We start from the raw sequence: 27,620 nt of genomic DNA, 5'->3' as shown, positions 1-27,620 counted from the left end.
AAAGAAAAGAGGTGAAATAAACTTTTGGATGTTGTATTTTAACTGATTTTGATATGGAAAGAGTGATTACGCCAGGTGCAAAAAGGTGATATTTACAGTTTTCGGAACATCTCTTGACTTGTCCATAGGGGTATGGATGTGTATTAGCTAAATTTGTAAGATACTGGGAAGCAATCTTTCTGAATGTTGGATATATGTTTCGACTAGTACTGTACTTTACACTCACAAAATTTTTGACAAAAAGAATCGGTGCAATTTTTGTAATGAAACAAAACGTTATAAAGAACTAATAGAGAATTTTATTGTGGTCTGTTGCCTAAGAGGTGAATTCATCATATATTAATTTATATTGAATTTGTACTTTGACAACTTCCCTGAATGATCTATTGGTATTAATTTGTCAAACTACATGAGAATAAATGATTTCCATTTTTATTTGATAGAAATTTTGTAAAAAAGTGACATTTCAGCCTACATGCCCAAAATTGAACTTTTTCAGGTGTTTCAATACTTTTACAAAAGTAGCATGCTTACTTTCTCTCTGACAGGTTTTTCTGATTTTCTATTTGTGTTTGTGGTATCTAATGTAGATGTTTAACTCATTTTTGAACACTGAACATACAAAAAAGTAGATAAAATCAGAATAAGAGTGCAAAATGTGCTGCTTTAATGATCTTAGTCTAACGGTCAGTATGAAGTAAGTGAAAAATGAGGTTCTATGCACATACAAGTTGAATTCCTTTTAGCAGATTTCACTGAAACTGAATCAAAAGCACTTGTTACTGGTTGTTTGACCTTGTCTGTTTCACAGACTACCTTTATTTTCTTTTGTTTGATAGCTAGAGGTTAAAATATTGGCCTTTTGAGGCTGAATATTCATGCCGGTTTTAAAAAGTACAGTAAATAAGTTTGCATCAGATCATACTGTCTACATATACAGTTGAAAGTGACAGTCTTGTTACATCCAGGCTCCATGTTTTATCAAATCTAAGCAAAGATTTTAGCAAAAAGAAGCATATCTCAATCTCCCATATCATTTATATGCTTTTTAATATGCAAATGTGGGGAACAACCTAAATTGACAACCTGTTTTTTTAAGCTTGACATTGCTGAAATACATTTTATTCACATGTGTTATGCTATTTGAAACTTATATTTCCATTAAAAGTACATTTATAACATATAAAAGGTTTTTTTATAACTTAACAACTTCAGAAAATTGTGGTAAGTGAAAAATATTACATTTTATATAAGGCCTCACTTCATTTGAAAATCTCTATTTTTGGCACAGGCTCATATAAAATTTACTTCTGGCCATTTTTTATAAGTCTGAAGCATGAAGTATGCTATCTGTTGCTTTTAATGGGTGATAAATTATACATAGAGACATTAAAAAGTGTAAGTTTTGGTATATTTTGGTTTTTAGAAGCCCAAATTTGATAGTTGAAATTGTTCAAATCAACGCCACAATTCAGCGCCTAAAGTTCAGATATAAAAAATGCCGCATTTTGTATAATTGGCATCATATGGCTTTAAAACTTTGTAAACTGTTTCATAATACACTAAGCTTAAATCATGCTAAGTTTTATTAGAATTGGTCAAGTTTTGAACCCCTAATAGGTGAATTCAGGAAATATTGAATTTGTACTTTGACAACTTCCCTGAATCATCTATTGGTATTAATTTGTCAAACTACATGAGAATAAATGATTTCCACTTTTATTTGATAGAAATTTTGTAAAAAAGTGCCATTTCAGCCTACATGCCCAAAATTGAACTTTTTCAGGTGTTTCAATATTTTTACAAAAGTAGCATGCTAACTTTCTCTCTGACAGGTTTTTCTGATTTTCTATTTGTGTTTGTGGTATCTAATGTAGATGTTTAACTCATTTTTGAACACTGAACATACAAAAAAAGTAGATAAAATCAGAATAAGAGTGCAAAATGTGCTGCTTTAATGATCTTAGTCTAACGGTCAATATGAAGCAAGTGAAAAATGAGGTTCTATGCACATACAAGTTGAATTCCTTTTAGCAGATTTCACTGAAACTGAATCAAAAGCACTTATTACTGGTTGTTTGACCTTGTCTGTTTCACAGACTACCTTTATTTTCTTTTGTTTGATAGCTAGAGGTTAACATATTGGCCTTTTGAGGCTGAAATTTCATGCCGGTTTTAAAAAGTACAGTAAATAACTTTGCATCAGATGATACTGTCTACATATACAGTTAAAAGTGACATTCTTGTTACATCCAGGCTCCATGTTTTATCATATCTAAGCAAAGATTTGAGCAAAAACAAGCATATCTCTATCTCCCATATCATTGATATGCTTTTTAATATGCAAATGTGGGGAACAACCTAAATTGACAACCTGTTTTTTTAAGCTTGACATTGCTGAAATACATTTTATTCACATGTGTTATGCTATTTGAAACTTATATTTCCATTAAAAGTACATTTATAACATATAAAAGGTTTTTTTATAACTTAACAACTTCAAAAAATTGTGGTAAGTGAAAAATATTACATTTTATATAAGGCCTCACTTCATTTGAAAACCTCTTTTTTTTGGCACAGGCTCATATAAAATTAACTTCTGGCCATTTTTTATAGGTCTGAAACATGAAGTATGCTATCTGTTGCTTTTAATAGGTGGTAACTTATACAAAGAGACATTAAAAAGTGTAAGTTTTGGTATATTTTGGTTTTTAGAAGCCCAAATTTGATAGTTTAAATTGTTCAAATCAACTCCACAATTCAGCACCCAAAGTTCAGATATAAAAAATGCCACATTTTGTATAATTGGCATCATATGGCTTTAAAACTTTGTAAACTGTTTCATAATACACTAAGCTTAAATCATGCCAAGTTTTATTAGAATTGGTCAAGTTTTGAACCCCTAATAGGTGAATTCAGGAAATATTGAATTTGTACTTCGACAACTTCCCTGAATGATCTATTGGCATTAATTTGTCAAACTACATGAGAATAAATGATTTCCACTTTTATTTGATAGAAATTTTGTAAAAAAGTGCCATTTCAGCCTACATGCCCAAAATTGAACTTTTTCAGGTGTTTCAATATTTTTACAAAAGTAGCATGCTTACTTTCTCTCTGACAGGTTTTTCTGATTTTCTATTTGTGTTTGTGGTATCTAATGTAGATGTTTAACTCATTTTTGAACACTGAACATACAAAAAAAGTAGATAAAATCAGAAAAAGAGTGCAAAATGTGCTGCTTTAATGATCTTAGTCTAACGGTCAGTATGAAGCAAGTGAAAAATGAGGTTCTATGCACATACAAGTTGAATTCCTTTTAGCAGATTTCACTGAAACTGAATCAAAAGCACTTATTACTGGTTGTTTGACCTTGTCTGTTTCACAGACTACCTTTATTTTCTTTTGTTTGATAGCTAGAGGTTAAAATATTGGCCTTTTGAGGCTGAATATTCATGCCGGTTTTAAAAAGTACAGTAAATAAGTTTGCATCAGATCATACTGTCTACATATACAGTTGAAAGTGACAGTCTTGTTACATCCAGGCTCCATGTTTTATCAAATCTAAGCAAAGATTTTAAGCAAAAAGAAGCATATCTCAATCTCCCATATCATTTATATGCTTTTTAATATGCAAATGTGGGGAACAACCTAAATTGACAACCTGTTTTTTTAAGCTTGACATTGCTGAAATACATTTTATTCACATGTGTTATGCTATTTGAAACTTATATTTCCATTAAAAGTACATTTATAACATATAAAAGGTTTTTTTATAACTTAACAACTTCAGAAAATTGTGGTAAGTGAAAAATATTACATTTTATATAAGGCCTCACTTCATTTGAAAATCTCTATTTTTGGCACAGGCTCATATAAAATTTACTTCTGGCCATTTTTTATAAGTCTGAAACATGAAGTATGCTATCTGTTGCTTTTAATGGGTGATAAATTATACATAGAGACATTAAAAAGTGTAAGTTTTGGTATATTTTGGTTTTTAGAAGCCCAAATTTGATAGTTGAAATTGTTCAAATCAACGCCACAATTCAGCGCCTAAAGTTCAGATATAAAAAAATGCCGCATTTTGTATAATTGGCATCATATGGCTTTAAAACTTTGTAAACTGTTTCATAATACACTAAGCTTAAATCATGCTAAGTTTTATTAGAATTGGTCAAGTTTTGAACCCCTAATAGGTGAATTCAGGAAATATTGAATTTGTACTTTGACAACTTCCCTGAATCATCTATTGGTATTAATTTGTCAAACTACATGAGAATAAATGATTTCCACTTTTATTTGATAGAAATTTTGTAAAAAAGTGCCATTTCAGCCTACATGCCCAAAATTGAACTTTTTCAGGTGTTTCAATATTTTTACAAAAGTAGCATGCTAACTTTCTCTCTGACAGGTTTTTCTGATTTTCTATTTGTGTTTCTGGTATCTAATGTAGATGTTTAACTCATTTTTGAACACTGAACATACAAAAAAAGTAGATAAAATCAGAATAAGAGTGCAAAATGTGCTGCTTTAATGATCTTAGTCTAACGGTCAATATGAAGCAAGTGAAAAATGAGGTTCTATGCACATACAAGTTGAATTCCTTTTAGCAGATTTCACTGAAACTGAATCAAAAGCACTTATTACTGGTTGTTTGACCTTGTCTGTTTCACAGACTACCTTTATTTTCTTTTGTTTGATAGCTAGAGGTTAACATATTGGCCTTTTGAGGCTGAAATTTCATGCCGGTTTTAAAAAGTACAGTAAATAACTTTGCATCAGATGATACTGTCTACATATACAGTTAAAAGTGACATTCTTGTTACATCCAGGCTCCATGTTTTATCATATCTAAGCAAAGATTTGAGCAAAAACAAGCATATCTCTATCTCCCATATCATTGATATGCTTTTTAATATGCAAATGTGGGGAACAACCTAAATTGACAACCTGTTTTTTTAAGCTTGACATTGCTGAAATACATTTTATTCACATGTGTTATGCTATTTGAAACTTATATTTCCATTAAAAGTACATTTATAACATATAAAAGGTTTTTTTATAACTTAACAACTTCAAAAAATTGTGGTAAGTGAAAAATATTACATTTTATATAAGGCCTCACTTCATTTGAAAACCTCTTTTTTTTGGCACAGGCTCATATAAAATTAACTTCTGGCCATTTTTTATAAGTCTGAAACATGAAGTATGCTATCTGTTGCTTTTAATAGGTGGTAACTTATACAAAGAGACATTAAAAAGTGTAAGTTTTGGTATATTTTGGTTTTTAGAAGCCCAAATTTGATAGTTTAAATTGTTCAAATCAACTCCACAATTCAGCACCCAAAGTTCAGATATAAAAAATGCCACATTTTGTATAATTGGCATCATATGGCTTTAAAACTTTGTAAACTGTTTCATAATACACTAAGCTTAAATCATGCCAAGTTTTATTAGAATTGGTCAAGTTTTGAACCCCTAATAGGTGAATTCAGGAAATATTGAATTTGTACTTCGACAACTTCCCTGAATGATCTATTGGTATTAATTTGTCAAACTACATGAGAATAAATGATTTCCACTTTTATTTGATAGAAATTTTGTAAAAAAGTGCCATTTCAGCCTACATGCCCAAAATTGAACTTTTTCAGGTGTTTCAATATTTTTACAAAAGTAGCATGCTTACTTTCTCTCTGACAGGTTTTTCTGATTTTCTATTTGTGTTTGTGGTATCTAATGTAGATGTTTAACTCATTTTTGAACACTGAACATACAAAAAAAGTAGATAAAATCAGAAAAAGAGTGCAAAATGTGCTGCTTTAATGATCTTAGTCTAACGGTCAGTATGAAGCAAGTGAAAAATGAGGTTCTATGCACATACAAGTTGAATTCCTTTTAGCAGATTTCACTGAAACTGAATCAAAAGCACTTATTACTGGTTGTTTGACCTTGTCTGTTTCACAGACTACCTTTATTTTCTTTTGTTTGATAGCTAGTGGTTAAAATATTGGCCTTTTGAGGCTGAATATTCATGCCGGTTTTAAAAAGTACAGTAAATAAGTTTGCATTAGATCATACTGTCTACATATACAGTTGAAAGTGACAGTCTTGTTACATCCAGGCTCCATGTTTTATCAAATCCAAGCAAAGATTTGAGCAAAAAGAAGCATATCTCAATCTCCCATATCATTTACATGCTTTTTAATATAAAATTTGGGGAACAACCTAAATTGACAACCTGTTTTTTTAAGCTTGACATTGCTGAAATACATTTTATTCACATGTGTTATGCTATTTGAAACTTATATTTCCATTAAAAGTACATTTATAACATATAAAAGGTTTTTTTATAACTTAACAACTTCAGAAAATTGTGGTAAGTGAAAAATATTACATTTTATATAAGGCCTCACATCATTTGAAAACCTCTATTTTTTGGCACAGGCTCATATAAAATTTACTTCTGGCCATTTTTTATAAGTCTGAAACATGAAGTATGCTATCTGTTGCTTTTAATAGGTGATAACTTATACATAGAGACATTAAAAAGTGTAAGTTTTGGTATATTTTGGTTTTTACAAACCCAAATTTGATAGTTGAAATTGTTCAAATCAACGCCACAATTCAGCACCCAAAGTTCAGATATAAAAAATGCCACATTTTGTATAATTGGTATCATATGGCTTTAAAACTTTGTAAACTGTTTCATAATACACCAGGAACATGTATGTTAGATATACTGTTCCCAGAATACACTAAGCTTAAATCATGCCAAGTTTTATTAGAATTGGTCAAGTTTTGAACCCCTAATAGGTGAATTCAGGAAATATTGAATTTGTACTTTGACAACTTCCCTGAATGATCTATTGGTATTAATTTGTCAAACTACATGAGAATAAATGATTTCCACTTTTATTTGATAGAAATTTTGTAAAAAAGTGACATTTCAGCCTACATGCCCAAAATTGAACTTTTTCAGGTGTTTCAATATTTTTACAAAAGTAGCATGCTTACTTTCTCTCTGACAGGTTTTTCTGATTTTCTATTTGTGTTTGTGGTATCTAATGTAGATGTTTAACTCATTTTTGAACACTGAACATACAAAAAAAGTAGATAAAATCAGAATAGGAGTGCAAAATGTGATGCTTTAATGATCTTAGTCTAACGGTCAGTATGAAGCAAGTGAAAAATGAGGTTCTATGCACATACAAGTTGAATTCCTTTTAGCAGATTTCACTGAAACTGAATCAAAAGCACTTATTACTGGTTGTTTGACCTTGTCTGTTTCACAGACTACCTTTATTTTCTTTTGTTTGATAGCTAGTGGTTAAAATATTGGCCTCTTGAGGCTGAAATTTCATGCCGGTTTTAAAAAGTACAGTAAATAACTTTGCATCAGATCATACTGTCTACATATACAGTTAAAAGAGACATTCTTGTTACATCCAGGCTCCATGTTTTATCATATCTAAGCAAAGATTTGAGCAAAAAGAAGCATATCTCTATCTCCCATATCATTTATATGCTTTTTAATATGCAAATGTGGGGAACAACCTAAATTGACAACCTGTTTTTTTAAGCTTGACATTGCTGAAATACATTTTATTCACATGTGTTATGCTATTTGAAACTTATATTTCCATTAAAAGTACATTTATAACATATAAAAGGTTTTTTTATAACTTAACAACTTCAAAAAATTGTGGTAAGTGAAAAATATTACATTTTATATAAGCCCTCACTTCATTTGAAAACCTCTTTTTTTTGGCACAGGCTCATATAAAATTAACTTCTGGCCATTTTTTATAAGTCTGAAACATGAAGTATGCTATCTGTTGCTTTTAATAGGTGATAACTTATACATAGAGACATTAAAAAGTGTAAGTTTTGGTATATTTTGGTTTTTAGAAGCCCAAATTTGATAGTTGAAATTGTTCAAATCAATGCCACAATTCAGCACCCAAAGTTCAGATATAAAAAATGCCACATTTTGTATAATTGGTATCATATGACTTTAAAACTTTGTACACTGTTTTATAATACACTAAGCTAAATTAATGCCAAGTTTTATAAGAATTGGTCATGTTTTTGGAAATGAAAGAAGAGAGGTGAAATAAACTTTTGGATGTTGCATTTTAACTGATTTTGATATGGAAAGAGTGATTAGGCCAGGTGCAAAAAGGTGATATTTACAGTTTTCGGAACATCTCTTGACTTGTCTATAGGGGTATGGATGTGTATTAGCTAAATTTGTAAGATACTGGGAAGCAATCTTTCTGGATGTTGGATATATGTTTGGACTAGTACTGTACTTAAAACACACAAAACATTTGACAAAAAGAATCGGTGCAATTTTTTTAATGAAACAAAACGATATAAAGAACTAATAGAGAATTTAATTGTGGTCTGTGGCCTAATTGACGCTGCAACGACAGTGTTTGCATGCACTCTATCTGTAGGTTTATTGTCACAAAATTAAATATCATAATAAATAGCAATCAATTTCCAAGTAAAAGAAAGGAAGTCCCTAATATAATTGTCGAAATGTGCATCTGATGCAACAACATTGGTACCGTCAATGTTAAAATTACCTTCCTTTGTCAGCTATTTGATTGTTAAAATTTTATTAGACCTGACTTTGCAAGTAACGAAACTCAACATCACAAGGGGTATACATTCAGTATCTACAATTAGGCAATGAACTGTATTTGTACCTCTCATTTTCTTCGCTGAGACTTTGGCTTAAATCGTTGGCTTCTTTCAGGCGAACTTCGGAGTCCTTCAAAGACTTATATTTTGCTTGAATTCTAAATTAGAAATATTAAATAAAGTTAAAGTGGCAGAATACATTATTTATGATAGATACGATTTGAATTCAAATAAATCGACATATTTATTTTTCGATTATTTTTTTGTGTATAATTCAGGCTGTTTGTTTACTCGTTTGAACTGTCAGGGTCGTTTACTGCGTTCTATGCGGTATGGGTTTTGTGTATTATTGAAGACCGTGAGGGGACCTGCAGCTGCTAACTTCATTTTGTAAAGGTGGAGCGTTGTCCCAGTGGCAATCATACCACATTCGCTTTCTCATATAAGATTGGGATTCCTTTTATATAGTTCCCAAATACTTCAATCGCTCATCTTTGTAACTTGATTTAGATAAGATAGCAATATACAAAAACGTTTCTTTATCGATTAAAATAGGATATGAGATTGTGTAAAGATATTTCTTTGCAAATAACATAACAACTCCGAAAATTAGCGAAAAAATCGACAGGATGATATCATACAGTAATTCCCAAATATGTAATACAGTTCTATTAGAGCATCGTTAGATGCTGGAATGAAGTCAACTATTTAACCTATGTTTAACTCCACCATATTCTGTATGCGCCTGTGCCAAGTCAGGAGCCAGTAGGGCAGTAGTTGTCGTTGGTCGTTGTCTAACATTTTTGTTGTTCCTCTGTTGTTTTGTACATAAATGAGTGCGCTGGTTTTTTCCTTTGAATTGTTTAAATTTACATTATACCATGTTGAGGAATTTTATAGCTTACTATACGGTAACTTCGCACATCGTTGAAGACCGTATTGTGACCTATGCATGCTTACATCTACATCATTTCGTCTCTGGTGGACAGCTGTGTCAAAGGCAATCATACCAAATATAATTAGTTTTATTTGCAAGTGATGTGAAACTATATAATGATACTTGCTGAAATCTGTCTTAATCAATGTTAAATATTATTTAATATGCCAGCTTTAGCTAGCACTTATGGTAGAAGCATCGAATTGGAATAAAGAACGATAACTCTCTCTACATGATCAATCTAAAAAGTTTCGTCACTCTCGTTAAATCTCGTACAATTTAATAAAAAAAATCTAAGTTGATCAAGTCAAGTTATCTAACTCTAAAAAATATTTGTTTCTATTTTTTTCGTTATATTTATTAAATAAATATTGTATTCTTGCTTGGCTCTAAATATAAAGTCAATTCTTCAAATAATGAAAACGAAATTAGCATTGGAATATCCGTCAGGACATTGTCCGGACATTAGTTTAACCCTTATATTTTTAATGGCTGCCAGATTCTCGTTTAATCGCGATCTTGAAAAAACGGGACAAAACGGAAAAAAATCGATGTTAAATACGACATGAATTTTTATTTGTTTACAAAAACAAGAATTTAGAAATTTTAGTAACTTGTGTAGTTTATTTAAATTTAATGGTACAACGGAAATAACCGAAGTTTGGACAACAACATCTTACGCCATGTTTCATCGTCTGCTGCATCTTTCAATTATCAGTGACAAATTTCCTAAATAAACACAGGTACTTCATTTAAAAGTTACAATATCATAATTTATGCTAACATTTGTAGTTAAAAGTTCCGTCCAGCCATGGGAACATAGAAAAACCCTCTGCAAGCAATAAATTTCGGGAGAAACGTAGCCGGAGGTAGTAAAATCCGGTGCTCTGCCTCTGGTTGACCATGACCACTATTATTTATCTGCTACAGAATTTCCCATATCAAGTTACAGTGATAAATCATCATAATGAAGTTGGTTATACTGTTGAATGTGATCATGGTTATTCCTGTAGCTCACAGACAAATGCAGGTGAAATTCAAAACTTAACAAAATCTTCTCATTAATTATGTCACATATCTACCTTAAACAGTCCCAGGAGATGGAGATTTTTTTTCACTCAAAAATCATAAAACAGCTGTAAAAGGAGATCTAGACTTGAGTCTGGGTGATACATTTATAGGTACATATATATTGTATGCACCCATATTGTCCAAAATAGGATTTTATGGGAAGACGGAGTTATGATAACCAATGATGATACCATGACTTTCGATAGGTCAAGAGCATGTTACTTGGAATCCTTTGAAATTCAAGCTGCCGACACATTATTTGGATGCAATATAAATAATTGCCTCCCGCGATCGCCTGTATATTTTATACGTCAGTTTAAACCTGATCAAAACATTTTCCCTCTACTGAATACTTTTATCGGGTGCACATTTCAACCTATTAAAGCAATAAACACTTAAGGCTATAACGTCACAGTTCCCAAATTGCACCCAGTACCCAATTTGCACTTATTCATCAAAAATAACTGCGGAAATCTTACAAGTTTTCTTTGAGACTAAACAATTTGTATTGTTATGATTTGACATTATACATGTCTTTCAACATCGTTTAATATATTTGAATATACACAAATCGTTTACAATGAGAATATATCAACAGATGAAGCATTCCCAGGAAAAAGTAAATCTACGAAAACGTCAGTGTTGTCACCATGCGAAGTTATCTAATTATCATCTTTTAAAAATGTAAGCAACTTCACAACTGCAAGTTAATTTTCATGACCAAAATAAAATAAAGTACAAACAAAAAAGCAATAAAATGCTTCGCCAAGCAGAGCCTTATACAACCGCAGATGTAGATTAGCATATAAAAAACACCAAAATTTCTATGTCAGTTTAAATCAAACATATTTTAATTTTGGACCCTTCAAACGTTAATATGAACTAATTTAAAAGTATCAGGTGAGCCCGAACATTTCTATTCAGCTGCAGTCTCCAACTACATATCTCCTTAATTTTATATGATAGTCCCACAAAAATGTTGAAAAATTATGTGTACATTTAATTTTTTTTCTAGATTCTCTCATGTCATACATGTGAAAGCGGTACCTTTTTGGTCACTATTTATGTTTTGCGGCTAAATATGAATTGTAACACTTTATAGTGACTGACCAGGTCTAACAAATACTTTTCAAGAAACATGCAGACCGAGAGAGAAGACAACTTGGAACAGCACCAGCCATGCCAGACTATGTATGAATAAAAACTCAGATCGGAATAGCATGGACGATATCTTTGTTATATGTCCTTGTGAATAGTAAGGAAAGCTATCACTAATTCTGCAGATAACGCAGTTTAATCAGGTTTATCGTACATTTTCTGTTCAAATTTTCACACAATCAGTGAAATGTTCAAAAAGGCAAAACTAACTTTTTATTACTAAAAGTTTCAAACAATGACAAGTGTTTCATTCATGAAATAACTCGTGCGTTTCTGCGAAAAAAATCATGTGCAATTTTGTGATTAAAGAGAAAGAAGATCCTTTAGCGGTGCATGTCAATTGCAAACTGACCCAATATATTTTTTATATCATGACCAGTTCACTGATACTGACGTCGACGTTATCAAGAAGTACACATCAAAGGAAAAATGCACAAATTACCGATAAAAATAATTTACACACCCTGTTTCGTGTGTATCTCCTGCCATATCAGTATTTGTTGTATTTATATATATATGAGAAATAATCAATGTAAAAATGGTAAATTTTTGGAGAAAAAAAAAATTATGGAAAAAACAACCCAAAAATGTTGTTTTTGACCACTGACTCCTAAACTGTTGATACCATATGATAACCCCCAAAATCAATTCTTACCTTCCTTTTGTGTATTGAAGTTGAACCTTCTGGTACAATTTCATACATTGTCATAGAGATCCATTAACTTAAACTAAATTTATTGTCCGGAAACCAAATCTGTCTTCGGACAACAACAGCGACATGATTGCATTACTCGAAAGAAATTTTTGACATATCCCCTTATTTCCATTCTGAATTTTATTTTGCCGTCGTATAAAAACTTGAAAAGTATAAGCTAATAAAACAAAATGCAAAAATGACATAAAACTGACTCTGAATTAGTACATGAAATTGATGTAGAAACCCACAAACAGAAGATGATCAGGAATACATTTATACTACTGAGTAGTGATCTCCCCTCAAATTTTAAATAGCATCCTAGAAAATAGCAAAATCTTTAGATTATCAACTGAACAATCCTATTTATGGTTCCTTATGCTTAGATCAAAATGAAAAACCTGATCAAAATATTATTCAAAACAGGCTCACTGTAAATTCAAACTCTTCTTTTAACAACCAGAATGATCCTCTTGCTGATCACATATATATGAGATGCAGGAAACTGGGAATACAATATGAACATCCAGCTAATTTAGAAAGTAAAAATAATTCAACAAACAGAAAGCGTTGTTTGCAATACTAAATAAAAAAAAAAAACCAGCTACAACTTTTAGATATTGATGAAAATGATAATCCAAATCCTCCACCTTTTCATGAAATTCAACAAAAAATTAATTTAATAAAGTTATGGACTGTATAACAGTATTCATAGTTTTGAAATTAAACAAATGTCTTATTGTTTTAAATTATGTAAAATTTGCAAAGAAAGAAAAATGGATTTGAAAATGGCACAAGGTAATGAATTTAAGCATCGTCATTTAGATACATAACCAATAAATTTATTTTTCAGCAGAAAACAATATGGACAATAAGGGTGCAACCATTTAGCTTCAAAAGGGCGGGGGTATGGTTTTTTGTTTTAGTTAGTTTTTTTTTCATGCAAAGGGCTTCAACGCTATCAATCAAAATTATTTGGTCAAAAATTAACACTAGAAGGTATGGGGTTTATCTGGATTCAGAATATTTTTTTGTCCTAGCTCTGCTTGATTTATAGAATTTTTTTTCATCAATTTGGGAGTTCAATGATCGTTCCCTTAACATTCTCCATCTGAACTTATTAATTTATTTTGTAGACAAAAACTATATGTAGGACATTCGTCCTGAACATGCATGAAATATTTGCTACTGGACGTTAAGCAAACCAACAATCAATCATTATATAGGACATAGTCTTGGTAAGCTGGCATTCAAGGTAGCGCCTTCCTCATATTAAAATGTCATATTTATTGCTAATACATTTATGCACTCTTGCTCTTCGAATATAATTATAAAGTCGATGAAATAAATCATTATAAAAAGTAATGTAGTTTTTTTTTATCCTTGAGAAATTGTTTCCAGTGATATTCAGCCAAACTGACATAGTTACCAGGGTTAAAATCGTGTACGCCATACGCGCGTTTCGTATTCAAAATGATTCAACTAATTAAGACAAATAACTTATAGATTGGATTGTTTTTATCAATATTGTTACATAGGGATACATACTATTGATTTTCATAGTCAAGTAGTAGCGAAATAAATATAAATGAAAAAAATAAGTATGAAATAAAAACAACACCTTATAAATTTCGTGCGTCTGAAGCGCTTTTGTGGATTTACCTTCACCAAAGCCACTCGAACCCAAACATGGAAAGCCAGGGATGTGTGAATAAGAAGAAACGAAAGGAAGTTAAAACCAAAAGAGACTTATAATATAGCCAACTTCATCTAAAGTCAACTTTGGCAGCAGGAGTTATGAAAGTATATTATGTAAAAAAAATGTGTCCACAAAAATATAGAACGCAAAAAGGGGAAGTCTTTAAAAACTGACAAAACCAAACGATGGGATAGATCAACCAACGGAACGACTGAAAACAACTGTCATATTCTTCATATTTCTCCGGAAACTAGTGGATTAAAACTGTTTTTATAGCTAGCTTAACCTCCCACTTGAATTACAGTAAATTGTAAGTGGCATAGCTGTTATCAATGCTTGTATGTTTGACCTTCTCAATTCTAATCATACAGATCCCCAATATTTTCTTCGTTGAGATAATCTATTCCCACGTATGCCTTTATCACTGAAGTATCTACATATTAAACGCATGGGAAAAGAATGGAGAGGCCTTAGGCCAAAGAAAATATATGTATCTGAGTTTTGTATATAAAGATATCGATATTCATTACGACAAGCCTTTTATTCTCAATATTTTGTATCCTTACCATATTAGAATTAACAAATTATCAATTATATCTGAACTTGCCCTCTTGTAGCAATCATAAAGTGCTTAAACAAATATCAAGCATTGCACATTGTCTAGAGTGTCTACATGCCATTTTGTTTTCTTCTTTGTTGACATAGTTATTTGTTTTATAGTGATTAAGATTATTACACAATGTTGACTGCTGTACTCCAATTTTTGACATTTTTACCTATTATGTCTGTTTGTTTTGCTCACACCTTGTTGTCAATATAATATAAATTAATGCGACTGTCATACAACTGAGAGGTTTAGCTAGCTATAAAAATAGGTTTAATCCACCTTTTAATACATAAGGAAATGTCTGTACCACGTCAGAAATATGACAGTTGTTTTCCATTCGTAGATGCGTTCGAGCTTTTGATTTTGCCATTTGTTAGGGACTATCCGTTTTGAATTTTTCTTGGAATTCGGTATTTTTGTTATTTTACTATTGAACATTATCTGCCGTTTTCAAATTCTGATGTATTAATTGTAATTGCTCAGATGTATACTCTGGCAGATAGAAATGCTTTCAACAAAACAAGTTCTGTTTCATTGAAGTGTGTAGATTTTCCTTTCGACATTAAAAATTGTGTAATTTGAAAAGCGGTCTCGTAGTATTATCACTTACTAGCAAGCAGAGTTTGTTGAATATTTACAATTTACTGTATTTAAGGACCTTAATGGTTAAGCTTTTACCAAGAACTATAGATATTTGAAAGTCCAATATGAAACAGAAACAAACAAATACTATCTATATATTCATCTTACCTCCTATACACTTCTTGGAATATCATTCGTTAAGTGGAAACCGTGTATATTCAAAATTAAAGAACCTTAGTGAGCGCGCTCACATACCCCACGTCCCCACATTGTCATTGGAGAAATAAAATAAGTGTAAGAAAAAAAAATTGTATAAGAAAAAAAATTGAATCATAATTTCCTGTCAATATGCAAATCTACATAGTATGTCCTTATTATCTACAAAGTTTCATGAAATTCTATTATGTGGTTTCAGAGGAGTTGCGATGACAAACTGTTGCAAAAGTACATTGAGGCAAATAAGTTCAAATGGCGTAACACTAAGAAAAAAAATGAATCGCAATTTCCTGTCGATATGCACATCTACATAGTATGTCCTTATTATCTAAAAAGGTTTCATGAAATTCTGTTGTGTGGTTTCAGAGGAGTTGCGATGACAAACTGTTGCAGTAGTACATTAAAGCAAATAAGTTCAAAGGGGCGTAACTCCTGGAAAAAAAATGAATCTTAATTTCCTGTCGATATGCACATCTACGTAGTATGTCCTTATTATCTGGAAAGGTTTCATGAAATTCTGTTGTGTGGTTTCAGAGGTGTTGCGATGACAAAAGGTTGCAGTAGTATTTGGGGCAAATAAGTTCAAAGGGGCGTAACTCCTGGAAAAAAAATGAATCGTAATTTCCTGTCGATATGCACATCTACGTAGTATGTCCTTATTATCTGAAAAGGTTTCATGAAATTCTGTTGTGTGGTTTGAGAGGAGTTGCAATGACAAAAGGTTGCAGTAGTATATTTGGCAAATAAGTTCGAAGGGGCGTAACTCCTGGAAAAAAATTGAATCATAGTTTCCTGTAAATATGCACATCTACGTTGTATGTCCTTATTATCTGAAAAGGTTTCAGGAAATTCTGTTGTGTGGTTTCAGAGGAGTTGCGATGACAAACTGTTGCAGTAGTATATTTGGCAAATAAGTTCAAAGGGGCGTAACTCCTGGAAAAAAAATTGAATCGTAATTTCCTGTCGATATGCACAACTAAATAGTATGTTCTTATTATCTAAAAAGGTTTCGTGAAATTCTGTTGTGTGGTTTGAGAGGAGTTGCGATGACAAGAAATAGGACTTACGGACTGACGGACGGACAGACGGACAGACGGACGGACAGACGGACGGACAGACGGACGGACAGACAGACGGACGGACAGACGGACGGACAGACGGACGGGTCAAAAACATTATACCCTCCGCAACTCGTTGCGTGGGTATAATTAGGTCAATGGACGTGTTTTATTTTACTACACGGTCAGTGGATGTGGTTTATTTTAAATACACGGTTAGCAGTAGAGTTATGGTCTTTTTTAAAACCAAAACAATCTGGCATACATTGTGAACATACATAATTATAATTTTATCATGCTCTCGTCTCATATGGAAATTACTGACCCCGTATATATCGTATTAGGTATAATACGTTTGCTTTACAGCATACTGGTTGTTGTCCCTATAGGGACACTATTATTCACAAAGTATACCTTCGAACCAGTAGCTAGTGTTTTTGGTGCATCTCTTTCAATGCTAAAGTGTACAAAATATGTAATACGTTTTTCACTAGGTTGTAACTGGTTCTAATAAACGGTACAATTAGTCTTTTAAAATATTCCTTACCTAGTATCTTGTGTTTAAGTATTGCATACTTAAGATGTAATTGGCGCCCTTTTGATTTTATGCTCATATAAACTTATCATGCATGTGATATCCTTTTGATATCAAGCTTGCACGTTTATTTTTTTTTCAAAAAAGGGTCTTGCATAATGAGTTTCATACATTTGTTTGACCTGAAGGAGATGGAACTTTTTTGTCCCAAAATTTATGTAATTTTGACCATCGAACGAATTACAGGGAGAATAATTTGCCAGAAAATATGCAGTCTAGTAGCAAATGTATCAATGTGGATGATTCCGAAACTAATTTGGTGTCAATAATAAGAAAAATGGCAAAGTCTCCATTTGCTACAATAGAGACATTTTCTGGGCTAACATGTATAGGAAATTATTAAGTGTGTAAAGCATAACTTATACAAATACATTGGAAGTTACATATGTAATCACCTATGTCTAACTAATCCTTTGAATAGAAATAAAAATGTAAAAATATCCTGCGTCAGATGTACTTTCATGGTTAACCATCAGACATGATCAAAGCTAAATATTTGGAAGCCAGGGATGTATAAATATGTTTAAACGTTGTGAGCTATTTAACTAAAATAAGTTATAATATTTATTTTATCTGACCGAGCTTAGTAAGTTACAAATGTAAATCCACTAGTCTGTGCGATAAAACTCAACCTTAATTTTCAGTCCTTTATATACTTAGATCAATTCCTTCAAGGACAAATGTAAAAGTAAGAATAAGTTACAATAAGGCTGTCTGTACTTAGTGATCACATGACCTAAATCTATAAACGATTTATACATTACATACTCTTGTTTTGCTTTTTTGGCGTTACTCTTTTTCTCCTTAAGTTTAGTTTTTAGCTCTTCATTTTCCTTTTGCAGTTTTCCAAGCTCTTCCTGTCTAAAGAAAATAGAAAAGTAGTTACAAAAACAAATATTAACTTTGGCAAGTGAACAACTATTTGCAATTACGTTGTTTTAGTATATTTTTTGTTGTAACAATATAAGCATTCAAATAAAACAAGCGTATTTGCAACAAATTGGGGAAGTCTTCTAGCAATAGTGCAGAACTGTCATATTAATAGCAATGCTCAAATAACATTAGCGGTACAAATTGTCCTGCACCAGATACGCATTTCGAAAATAAACGTCTCTAAAGTGATGTTCTACGCCAAAATAATTAAAATTCAAAAATCTAGATGCTTCTTCGTTAGAACTGTTCTAGGTTTTGACAGTTCTAAAATAGAACGATCCAAAACTGTTCTGATGTAGAACTGTTAGTATCAGTTACATGGTTAAACCGTTCAAATCTGTTTAGTGTATACCTGTCAGATTCTGTGCTAGGGTAGAACAGATTTAAATGACGAAAATTAGAGCATCTCTGTAAGCACATCTTCGCTAGCCAAGGGCTACGATCTAGCCCCCTCCTCTCCACCCTTGGCGGATTGAGATAGAATTTCGGAGACACAAGGTATTGATTTCTATTGGTCGCAGTTGTAACTGACTGCATCCAATCAAAAAGCACTTTTAAGATGATCACGTGCAAATGTAGAAAATGTAAATAAACAATTGCCACGTGCTGATTGTGCAACAAGTCTACCCCCAAAACGTAGAACGATATTTGGTGACAATTTTAAAGTTCTTAATTTATTTATTGAATTTCCCGGTTATTTTTCTCGCGCAAATGTTAGAATGTCAACATATATTTTCAGTTCCTGCTTCACGAAATTTGTAAACACTAGACACGATCATTTTTACACCTCTACATTGAAGTGAGTTCTAGTGCTGCCATTGGTCAGAAATGATGATGTCGGAATGGGCGTGACTTTTATCTACCGGTAGATGGCGCAGCATTGTAATCACAAATGTTGGCTTCACCCGCATATTTTAAATAAAAGGGTTTTAAACAGTCTTGAATGCATTGTTATTTATTTCATTGTCCATGTTCATATTTGATATTGAATTAATTTTTTTTAATTTGTATCTTATAATAATAAAGCAGAAGAGGTAAAAAAATCTGAATTTTTTATTTAACATTAAAAATAATATTTTCTGTTTGAACAGACAATTATACAGTTGAAGGAGGGTATCATATCTCATAATATTTTGTTTTATCACTACCAGTATATATTATATTTATAGATCAGTTTCTAAGACAACTGGGCTCAAATTACCTAGTATTGAACTTAAAGGATCATGTGACATTCTGCTTTGGGATTTTTTGAGATCGCTTTAGAGTCGCTTTATGGAATAATTCGTTAATATATAACTTTAGAATGATGTTCATGTGCGGCTTTCCATACTTTTTCGAGGTTTGACCCAAACTCAATCGTAACATCATATACGAAATATATAAATGCCTTGTTGAATCAGTACATCCGACTTTCTCGTAAGGTGAGACGGAATTGTCTTTTTCCCCGTGACTAGATAATTTTTGTCACATACAATTCTAAATATTATAATGAAAGTATTTCAATAGGTAGTGTTAGTGTAATAATATTTCAAAATCATAAAAGGGAATTAAATTACATACAACTAGTTTAAAGTGTAATTATAAATGTACATCAAACATCGATAAAACCAACACCTGTGTAAACTTTTGCTTGGTACCAGGGTAAAATCGAACAAAAATAGTTTTCGAAGTTCTCAAGAAATTGAAAGGCTCAATAAATAGACATCTACCGTTATAAACTCCAAAAAGGCAAAAATGATTATTCAAGGGTTAGCAAATGACACAGTCATGATTAATAAGCAGGAAACTCTCAATTGTTCCTGCATTTATAAAGTAAGAGGAACCGATCGATTCAATTGTCGTTTTTTTCTCTATAAATGTTAAGCAAAGCAGGTTTACCATCACAACGATATAAGATACAACCAAAAAGTCAGATTTTTGTTCAACAAACTTGTATATAACATGAGTGAGATTGCTTGATAAAAAAGTAAAATAACAAAAACGGAAAATTTATAACGGAAAGTCCCTTATCAAATGGCAAAATCAAACGAATGGAAAACAACTGTCATATTCCTGCCTTGGTACAGACATTTCCTTATGTTGGTCATGGTTTATTACCATTATCAAATATATTCCAGAACAACTTCAGATAACTTTCTTAAATATACTCCGCAATTTAAAGGAACGCATAATGGATTTGTTTTAGAATTTTAATACATGTATTTTGAATAGAAATTTTTCAGTTACTAATAAAGATATTCACTCAAAACGTGTTTGATTGAGAAGTGGACAGTCAATTTCTTCGAGATTGATGAATAAAAGTCAATTTATCACAATTAGAGTTACTTCCGGTGCCTTTAAAGTTAGTACCGTGTATGAGCACCTCTCGCTGCTAAGACTGCTCTGCATATGCTATCAATGTTCTAATGTTGTTGCGTGGAATTGCTCGCCATTCCTGTTGCAACATTTGCTGATCAAGGGTTTGAGGAGGGGGTTGACGCTGGCGCACACTTTTATCCAGTTGGTCCCATAGATGCTAAATAGGGTTTAAGTCTGGTGAATTGGAAGGCCACGGTAGTACATTGATGGTATTCTGCTCAAGGTAGTCAATGTTAAACGCGCTGTGTGAGGCCTAGCATTGGCCTAATGGAATAACTCCCTCTGTCGATCAATAACATGCATAAGGTGAGGTTGGATAATTTCATATCTGTACCTCTGAGCCGTTAAATTACCCGGAACATGTACCAATTCCGTTTAACGGTCATTAGATATAGCCGCCCAAATCATGACACTTCCTCCACCGAAGCTGTTCACGTCTTGGACACACGACGAAGCAAAATGTTCATTCATGCGCCGGTAGACACGAGTTCTTCCATTACGTTTCTGAAGCATAAAACGGGACTCATCACTGAACCAGATTCTGCGCCAGTTGCGGAATGTCCAGCCCCTCAATCTGTTGCACCATCGGACTCTATTCCGTCTGTGTAACGGCCTCAAAACGGGTCCAAAATACGACCTCCTGGGTCTAATGCCATGTTGTTGAAATACGCGGATGTAGCGATCTTGTCCAGGAGTCGTTAAGCGATGTCGTCGTCTTCTTCTCGGGCGGTCCTTAGTACAGCCAGTCTGCTGGTATCTGTTCCAAAGTCGCGAAATTGTGCTCTGGTTAACATTTTCAGTTCTTGCTACTTCACTTTGGGACACTCCGGCCTGGAGACGGCCGATGACGATATTTCGAATAGCAGTGTCCAACCCTGGCATGGCAACATTTTAACGTTGTGATGAACTAAATCTTCAAACTTGGTTCTTATATCCGCAAGTTGAGTTGACCACAAAATTCTCGTGAAAAACGTTATAAAATTTCGCGGCGAAAAAGGTCATATGCACTTTTAGCGAGTCGCAAATTTCATGTGGCAGAGAGCTTAATCAAAAGAACGGGCATTTAAAGTTGAAAACTTACCTGTAAAAATTCGAAGATGCATATATATTTTGCATTTTTAAAAAATACATCCGAGCTATGCGTTTCTTTTTTTTTTTGACAAGTATATACAAATATTCTGTTTGATTGACTTTTATATACATTGAAGAATAAAACATACTTCGTGACTTCAACGTCGTTAGTATCTGAGGTATCCATCGGTTGGTCCCGTTCCAGTTCTTCTTTACTTAAAACAACAACAACAAAATTATTTTGCTTGATTGCCATTGACACAAGCAATTTTGAAATAAGTCAAGTTTTTAATTTGAATATCCAACATTAAATCATTTTTACTATTATTAGTTTATTCACATGAAATTCGTAACGCATGTTACTAAATAACACGTTATAGTGTTACTTTTTTCGGATGCATTCCTATGAGGAAAAATTGCTAATTCACTTCTACTAAACTATTTTTAGAATTCGTAAACAAACGATAGTATAAGGTCGTTGAATCCTCATACTTGGCGAAATTGATCGGAGGTAATGAAACCAAAACTTTTGTTTAAACTGTTAACGATAGCAAATAGTAAACAATTGTTATACTGGAAACTGTATTGTGTTATTTCAAGTAGTTCGTGTACCCAATTTGTTTTGGAGCTAAGGTATATTTATAATATGCATTTTTATTTGGTAAGTGTTGTACCCGATTAATGAACAATTGTATATTTCTTTGTCAGTTTATCATAGTTCTTTTTAAAATGACTTTCGAAAATAGAGCACATATGCTAAGTTTAACAGAAATGTTTGCAGTAACAACGGTTGCTAAATGTCATTTCTAATTATTTGAAAAATATGTTGCATATCTTTTTGCGTCGAATTTAGAAATAAGCAGTACAAATAATAAATGATGATAATCCAAAGAAAGTTTTTTTTCAAGTTTTAAGACCGAACAAGTTCAATTTACAACAATAATATATTTTTATATTATTATCAAGGTACAACAAAGTACTGACAAGTCTTATTAAATGATATTACAATTATCATGTTCAATACAAACAAATACTTTTCTATAAAAGAATCACTGCTCTTGGTGTCATCAGGACCACTATTTGTGCTTTCTGTTTCAGCCTTATGAGAGCTATATTCATCTTCAATTTTGTTTGCTCTAAATATATGAAAAGTAGAGAAGAAATAAAAAAAGGGAAATTTTTTCGACCTTAACATATATAGGTACAGAATATGTTTCCCTTTATGAAACGATACATAGTATGGGCAATTATATGAATATGAAGTCATTCGGTTCAGTAATACTAGAGAAATGTATGACGGCAGTATTAAGTTAATTCAACATATTGAAAAAAAAAACAGAATATCAGCAAACAGGAAATACAGAGGTGTAAAACAGATGCAAAAAGTGATCACATAATTATAACAAATTGTATCACAATCAAGCAGCTAACAAAATATGAAGTACTCATGTACGTTCGAAAAGTGTGACGAAAATAATTAATTGAAACGGACGTACAAGGTGAATGCAAAGAAAATCCCCAACTCCTAGAGTGGGTTTGTAATATAACAAAAACAATAGACTAAGTGTAATAAACAGGCTGTTTTAGTATTAGCCCTGGTAGAAATTCGAGATTACAATAAAAAAAAGTATTAACAAAAATACCGAACTCCAAGGTTATTTCAAAAAGGGGGAAGTCCATAAAACCTGACAAAATCAAACGTTAGACTTTATCAACCAACGAATGGAAAACAACTTTCATATTCCGGACTTGGTACTGACATTTTCCAATAAAAATGTTGGGTTAAACCTGGTTTTATAGCTAGCTAAACCTCCCAATTGTATGACAGTTGTTTGTAATTCCGTTATATTGACAAACAATGTAGCTGTATTGATCCTGAGACTTGAAGAGTCTTTATAAGAATCTTACCGGCATACAGTTATGGGAAATAATAATAATCGAGTAGATATCATACAGCAACTTCATTAACAATACAGGAAGACAGGTTATTGAACAGATATATCATGTTAAGGAGGGGTGTTTGCAAAAAAATACCAGTCGAGAGAATGTTAAATTTCGCGAGCCGTAAGGCGAGGGAAATTCATTCTCAAGACTGGTATTTTTCGCAAATACCCCTCAAGAACATGCTATATCTGTTTAATTACACCGAATGTTAACGTTCAAAAACGCATTGATGATCGTGACGTTACAAGCGTCCAGTCGGATAGAGTATGTTTTGGCAAATACCATGGCAGAGAGGGTAAAAAAGGCATATCCTTTTTGCATATACCCCGGCGGCGTTAAAAAATGAACGATATTCATTTGATAACAGTAAATTGGTGAAAAATACACTGGCTATCAACCAATCAAAACCCAGGATTCTTACATAAGGTGTAATTATTAAGAAAATGTTATTCTAAAATAATAGTAGCTTTTAAAAATACGTTTTAATTACCTCTGATTAAAGTAAGAAAATTATATTTTCTGAATTAAGACCGTGCTATGTGCATTCATTGAGGCAACGAGTTAACAGTTTGCTATTAATATATATATATATATATATATATATTGTATTCTGTGAAATACTTTGGTTTATAATAGCATCGTAACAATAAAGACATACGGGAGTACGCAAGATGGTAGTCTAAAATATGGATACAATTGTTTGGGGAAAGGGCGATAAAGATCCATCAGTGTAGTAGGAAAACTAAGAGAAAATCTGCTCTACTTTACTCATTATGCCGCTTTCACATTGAAATTGTTTGCTTTGTACATTCATCTTCCTTCTGTTAAAAGGGGCCTCGGTGGTCGAGTGGTCTAAAGTAGTCGAACTACTGTATCACCAGCCTGTAAACACTGAGGTTGTGAGTTCGAATCCTGCACGGGACAGGTGCACTCGACTCCAATCTTAATTGACTAGGACTGTCAGTTTTCCTACCGAAGTTCGGTGGTTCTCTCAGGGCACTCCGGCTTCCTCCGCCAATAAAAACTGACCGCCATGAAATAGCACAATAGTGTTGAAAGTGACGTTAAACACCAATCAATCAATCAATCTGTTAGAAAATGAGGGTTAACATTGCTACTTTTGTATTTTTACGTAATACTAGCCTTTTTCTTGAGTTATCTGTTGTTTGGATATCATCATTATCAGAATCTGTGTCAGCTTTGGATGACACGATCGACTTATCAGGTCGATGTTCTCTGAAAAATAGCAATTGTTCAATATGAAGAGTTTATTTTTGGCCAACGCGATGCTATTTAAAAGTACATGGTAATGTCGTTGTCTCATATGTCATATAAGACTTACACAGACTTTTAATAAATAATATTATTCGGCACTGACATGATTTAAAGCATTACCTTCTTAAATCCTCCATTGAAATAATGAGAAATTATTAAGAAACTAAGGTTCCAACTACCTCCGGCAAAGTTGACCGAGGAAGGATTTTGTTATTTTGTTCATTTTCCCTTCAGTCATAAAGCTTATTAAGTATTTAATTTGTATACATCCTTGCCTTGTAAACAATTTTGTTCTTGTTTGAACGTCTCTGTAGAAATGTGCTTTTGACGCACCTTTGTCAGGTGTTATTTTCCATTTAAAATCTATAAGATAGATTTGTGCATCTTTCATTTTATTCTTTAGTCAACGTACTGTGGATTTTCCCAAAGCAAAAAGCATGGACTTTGACATGCATACAAAAGGAGTAGACACGTTGAATCTGCAATTACTCCTAAAACAAAGACCTTATTCGAAAGAAATTATTGTAGAATATTCTTTCATATTGAACACCTTCTATTTTCGAATTAATGAATTAATTATGCATGGGAGTTGTTTAACATGGACTTTCCTATATCTTTACAATAAGGGAGTGAAATAGTTTAAACAGTTTCTTTGATATTTTTATTCAAACGTTAATAATATACAATTATATAAGTAATCATATGACCCATTGTGGATGTAATTTTTGTGTACGTTTGACTGTTTTCTGTTGAAGAGCTTTATATATGTTTATGTATGCTTTGTTTTGTATTTAGCTTTATTTGGTCTAAGATTTAGCATATCATATTATATTTATTGTAAAAGTTTCAAGATGAATTTTATAAAACAAAAAAGTGCGAGAAGTAACGATACAATAAAGTGTTCAGTCTAATTGGGAGAGTTAAATACAGCAGTCATATTGGGATAGGTCAACCCCTCTGAACGTTAAGGGGGCTCATAAAACCATGCGTGTTGAGGAACGTCCGTTTGACTTTACGGGATGTAATGCGAAGGGACGATAACTCAAAGATTCTTATCAAATTTGAACTAAAATGGTTGCCATATAAATGCCATGTTTGTTTGACACGCTAGGTTTCGTTGCAAAAGAACTTTACCACGATAATACATATGACATAAACCGATTGTCCGAATGATGGACATTTATTCTTAAAAAAGATTCTTCTTGAAATTTGTCAGTACATATGGGCATTGACTTTTTTTAATATACTTAAAGCTCAGAATATTTGTTTAGGGGACGACCATTTGATATTCTGGGGGGGGGGGGGGGGGGGGGGGGGGCAGGAGGGATGGGTTATTTATTTTTGTGGACCAAAAGAACAGATTATTTATTTTCTGCACTGTTGAAGCATGATTTTTCATTTTCATTAAAACAAGGGACTGATTATCTATTTTCACAATTATATTTATAATATTTGAAAACATACAATTTTTAAATTCTTAAATAAATAACATAGTCAATTAAGTCTATCAGAATTAATCATCATCCTCTGGAAGTTAATCTTTTGAATTACAAACTGCATATATTGCATACGTACAAGGTATTAAAGCTGGGCTGTAACTAGCCTCTTTTAAAAGTTGTCAAACATTTTCGCCGAGCGGAGCGAGGCGAAAAAAAAATCAGCGAAGAGTCTGGGGTTCGCTGAAGGCCCCAAGAAGCTATAGAAAAAAATGGCGCAAAATCATGCATTATGCGCGTTTCCCAGACCCTTTCTTAATCTGAAACGCAAGTTCTGTTTTAAGTTTTTGACAATATTCTGGTCTCAAAGCAAAATATATAGATTCAGTGTAAGACTTTTAGTTTTTAGGGATAACATCAAAAGACCAATATGTAGGACAAAGAAAAAAATGTTTCAGTTTGCAGAAAAACCTTTTATGCCTGTCAAATATGTTTTTTTCAAATTAAGTTAAGAGGGGGCTGATTATCATTGATATAACTATGTCAAGTCAGTTTTTATAACACATTTCAATTACAACTTGATGTAGTTCCTAACTGGGATACAATTTAAAGTAGTTTGTAATAGACAAAAGGTCCTTAAATATAATAAAACTCAAGTTTAAAACATAATTACTAAATTACAAATAGAATGCAACACTAAGAGAATAGTCATAAAGAAGGGCAATCAATGAACAAAAGACAAACACAAAAGACAAACCCGGGAACAGATAAAACAAAAAACGACAAACATTATAGACAATCAACACTGAAAAAATAAAAATAAATGAGAAACATGGATCTCAAAAAACAGGGGCTACGTCAGAGGGTAAACAGAACTTGCTTCTTGCAAGACATTTGCCGTGAAAACAATTTGATATGATGACAAGCTTTTGTTTTGAAAATTCAAACATGAGGCATTTGCCTCAATGTAGTTACGGCCCTGTAATAAAAGTGAGGTAAATGTTCAAGAGACAATATACCTCAAGTGAAATGAAACCCATTTTCAAACATTTCAAATACATTAATATTTATATTATTAAAAGATTTGGGAAGTTTTTCCCAAAAAAAATATGAAAAAAGACGAATTTTGGAAGAATCTGGTGCCATCTCATACTTCATAGGCATTTATAAAATGGCTTAAAAGACCTGCCAAGTTATTTTCAATACATTGTAAGTCAGGTTATTTATTTTCAAACTACCACAGAACAAACCATTCATTTTTGTTATTATCAAGGCTGAGTTATTCATTTTCAAAATCCTCCTGCCCCCCCCCCCCCCCCCCCCCCCCCCCCCAG

General features: G+C 32.4%; 1 protein-coding gene across 2 annotated transcripts in view; it reads right to left on the bottom strand.

Annotated features, from left to right (window-relative positions):
- LOC127711734 (myosin-2 heavy chain-like) overlaps positions 1–27,620 on the bottom strand; it is a 54,113-nt gene that overhangs the window by 15,824 nt on the left and 10,669 nt on the right. For both annotated transcript variants that reach the window (XM_052217843.1, XM_052217844.1), the window contains exons 5-9: positions 24,719–24,811; positions 22,666–22,767; positions 21,781–21,846; positions 18,038–18,130; positions 8,718–8,810 (exon numbers count right to left, since the gene is read on the bottom strand). In XM_052217843.1, coding sequence (XP_052073803.1) covers positions 8,718–8,810; positions 18,038–18,130; positions 21,781–21,846; positions 22,666–22,767; positions 24,719–24,811 — 447 coding nt within the window. The remainder of the gene's footprint in view (positions 1–8,717; positions 8,811–18,037; positions 18,131–21,780; positions 21,847–22,665; positions 22,768–24,718; positions 24,812–27,620) is intronic.

The sequence above is a fragment of the Mytilus californianus genome, unplaced genomic scaffold, assembly GCF_021869535.1.
Source record: "Mytilus californianus isolate M0D057914Y unplaced genomic scaffold, xbMytCali1.0.p SCAF_8, whole genome shotgun sequence".
In the NCBI taxonomy this organism is placed as follows: Eukaryota; Metazoa; Mollusca; class Bivalvia; order Mytilida; family Mytilidae; genus Mytilus; species Mytilus californianus.
Note: the sequence above shows the minus strand (reverse complement) of the source record. Positions and strands in the feature narration are given on the sequence as shown.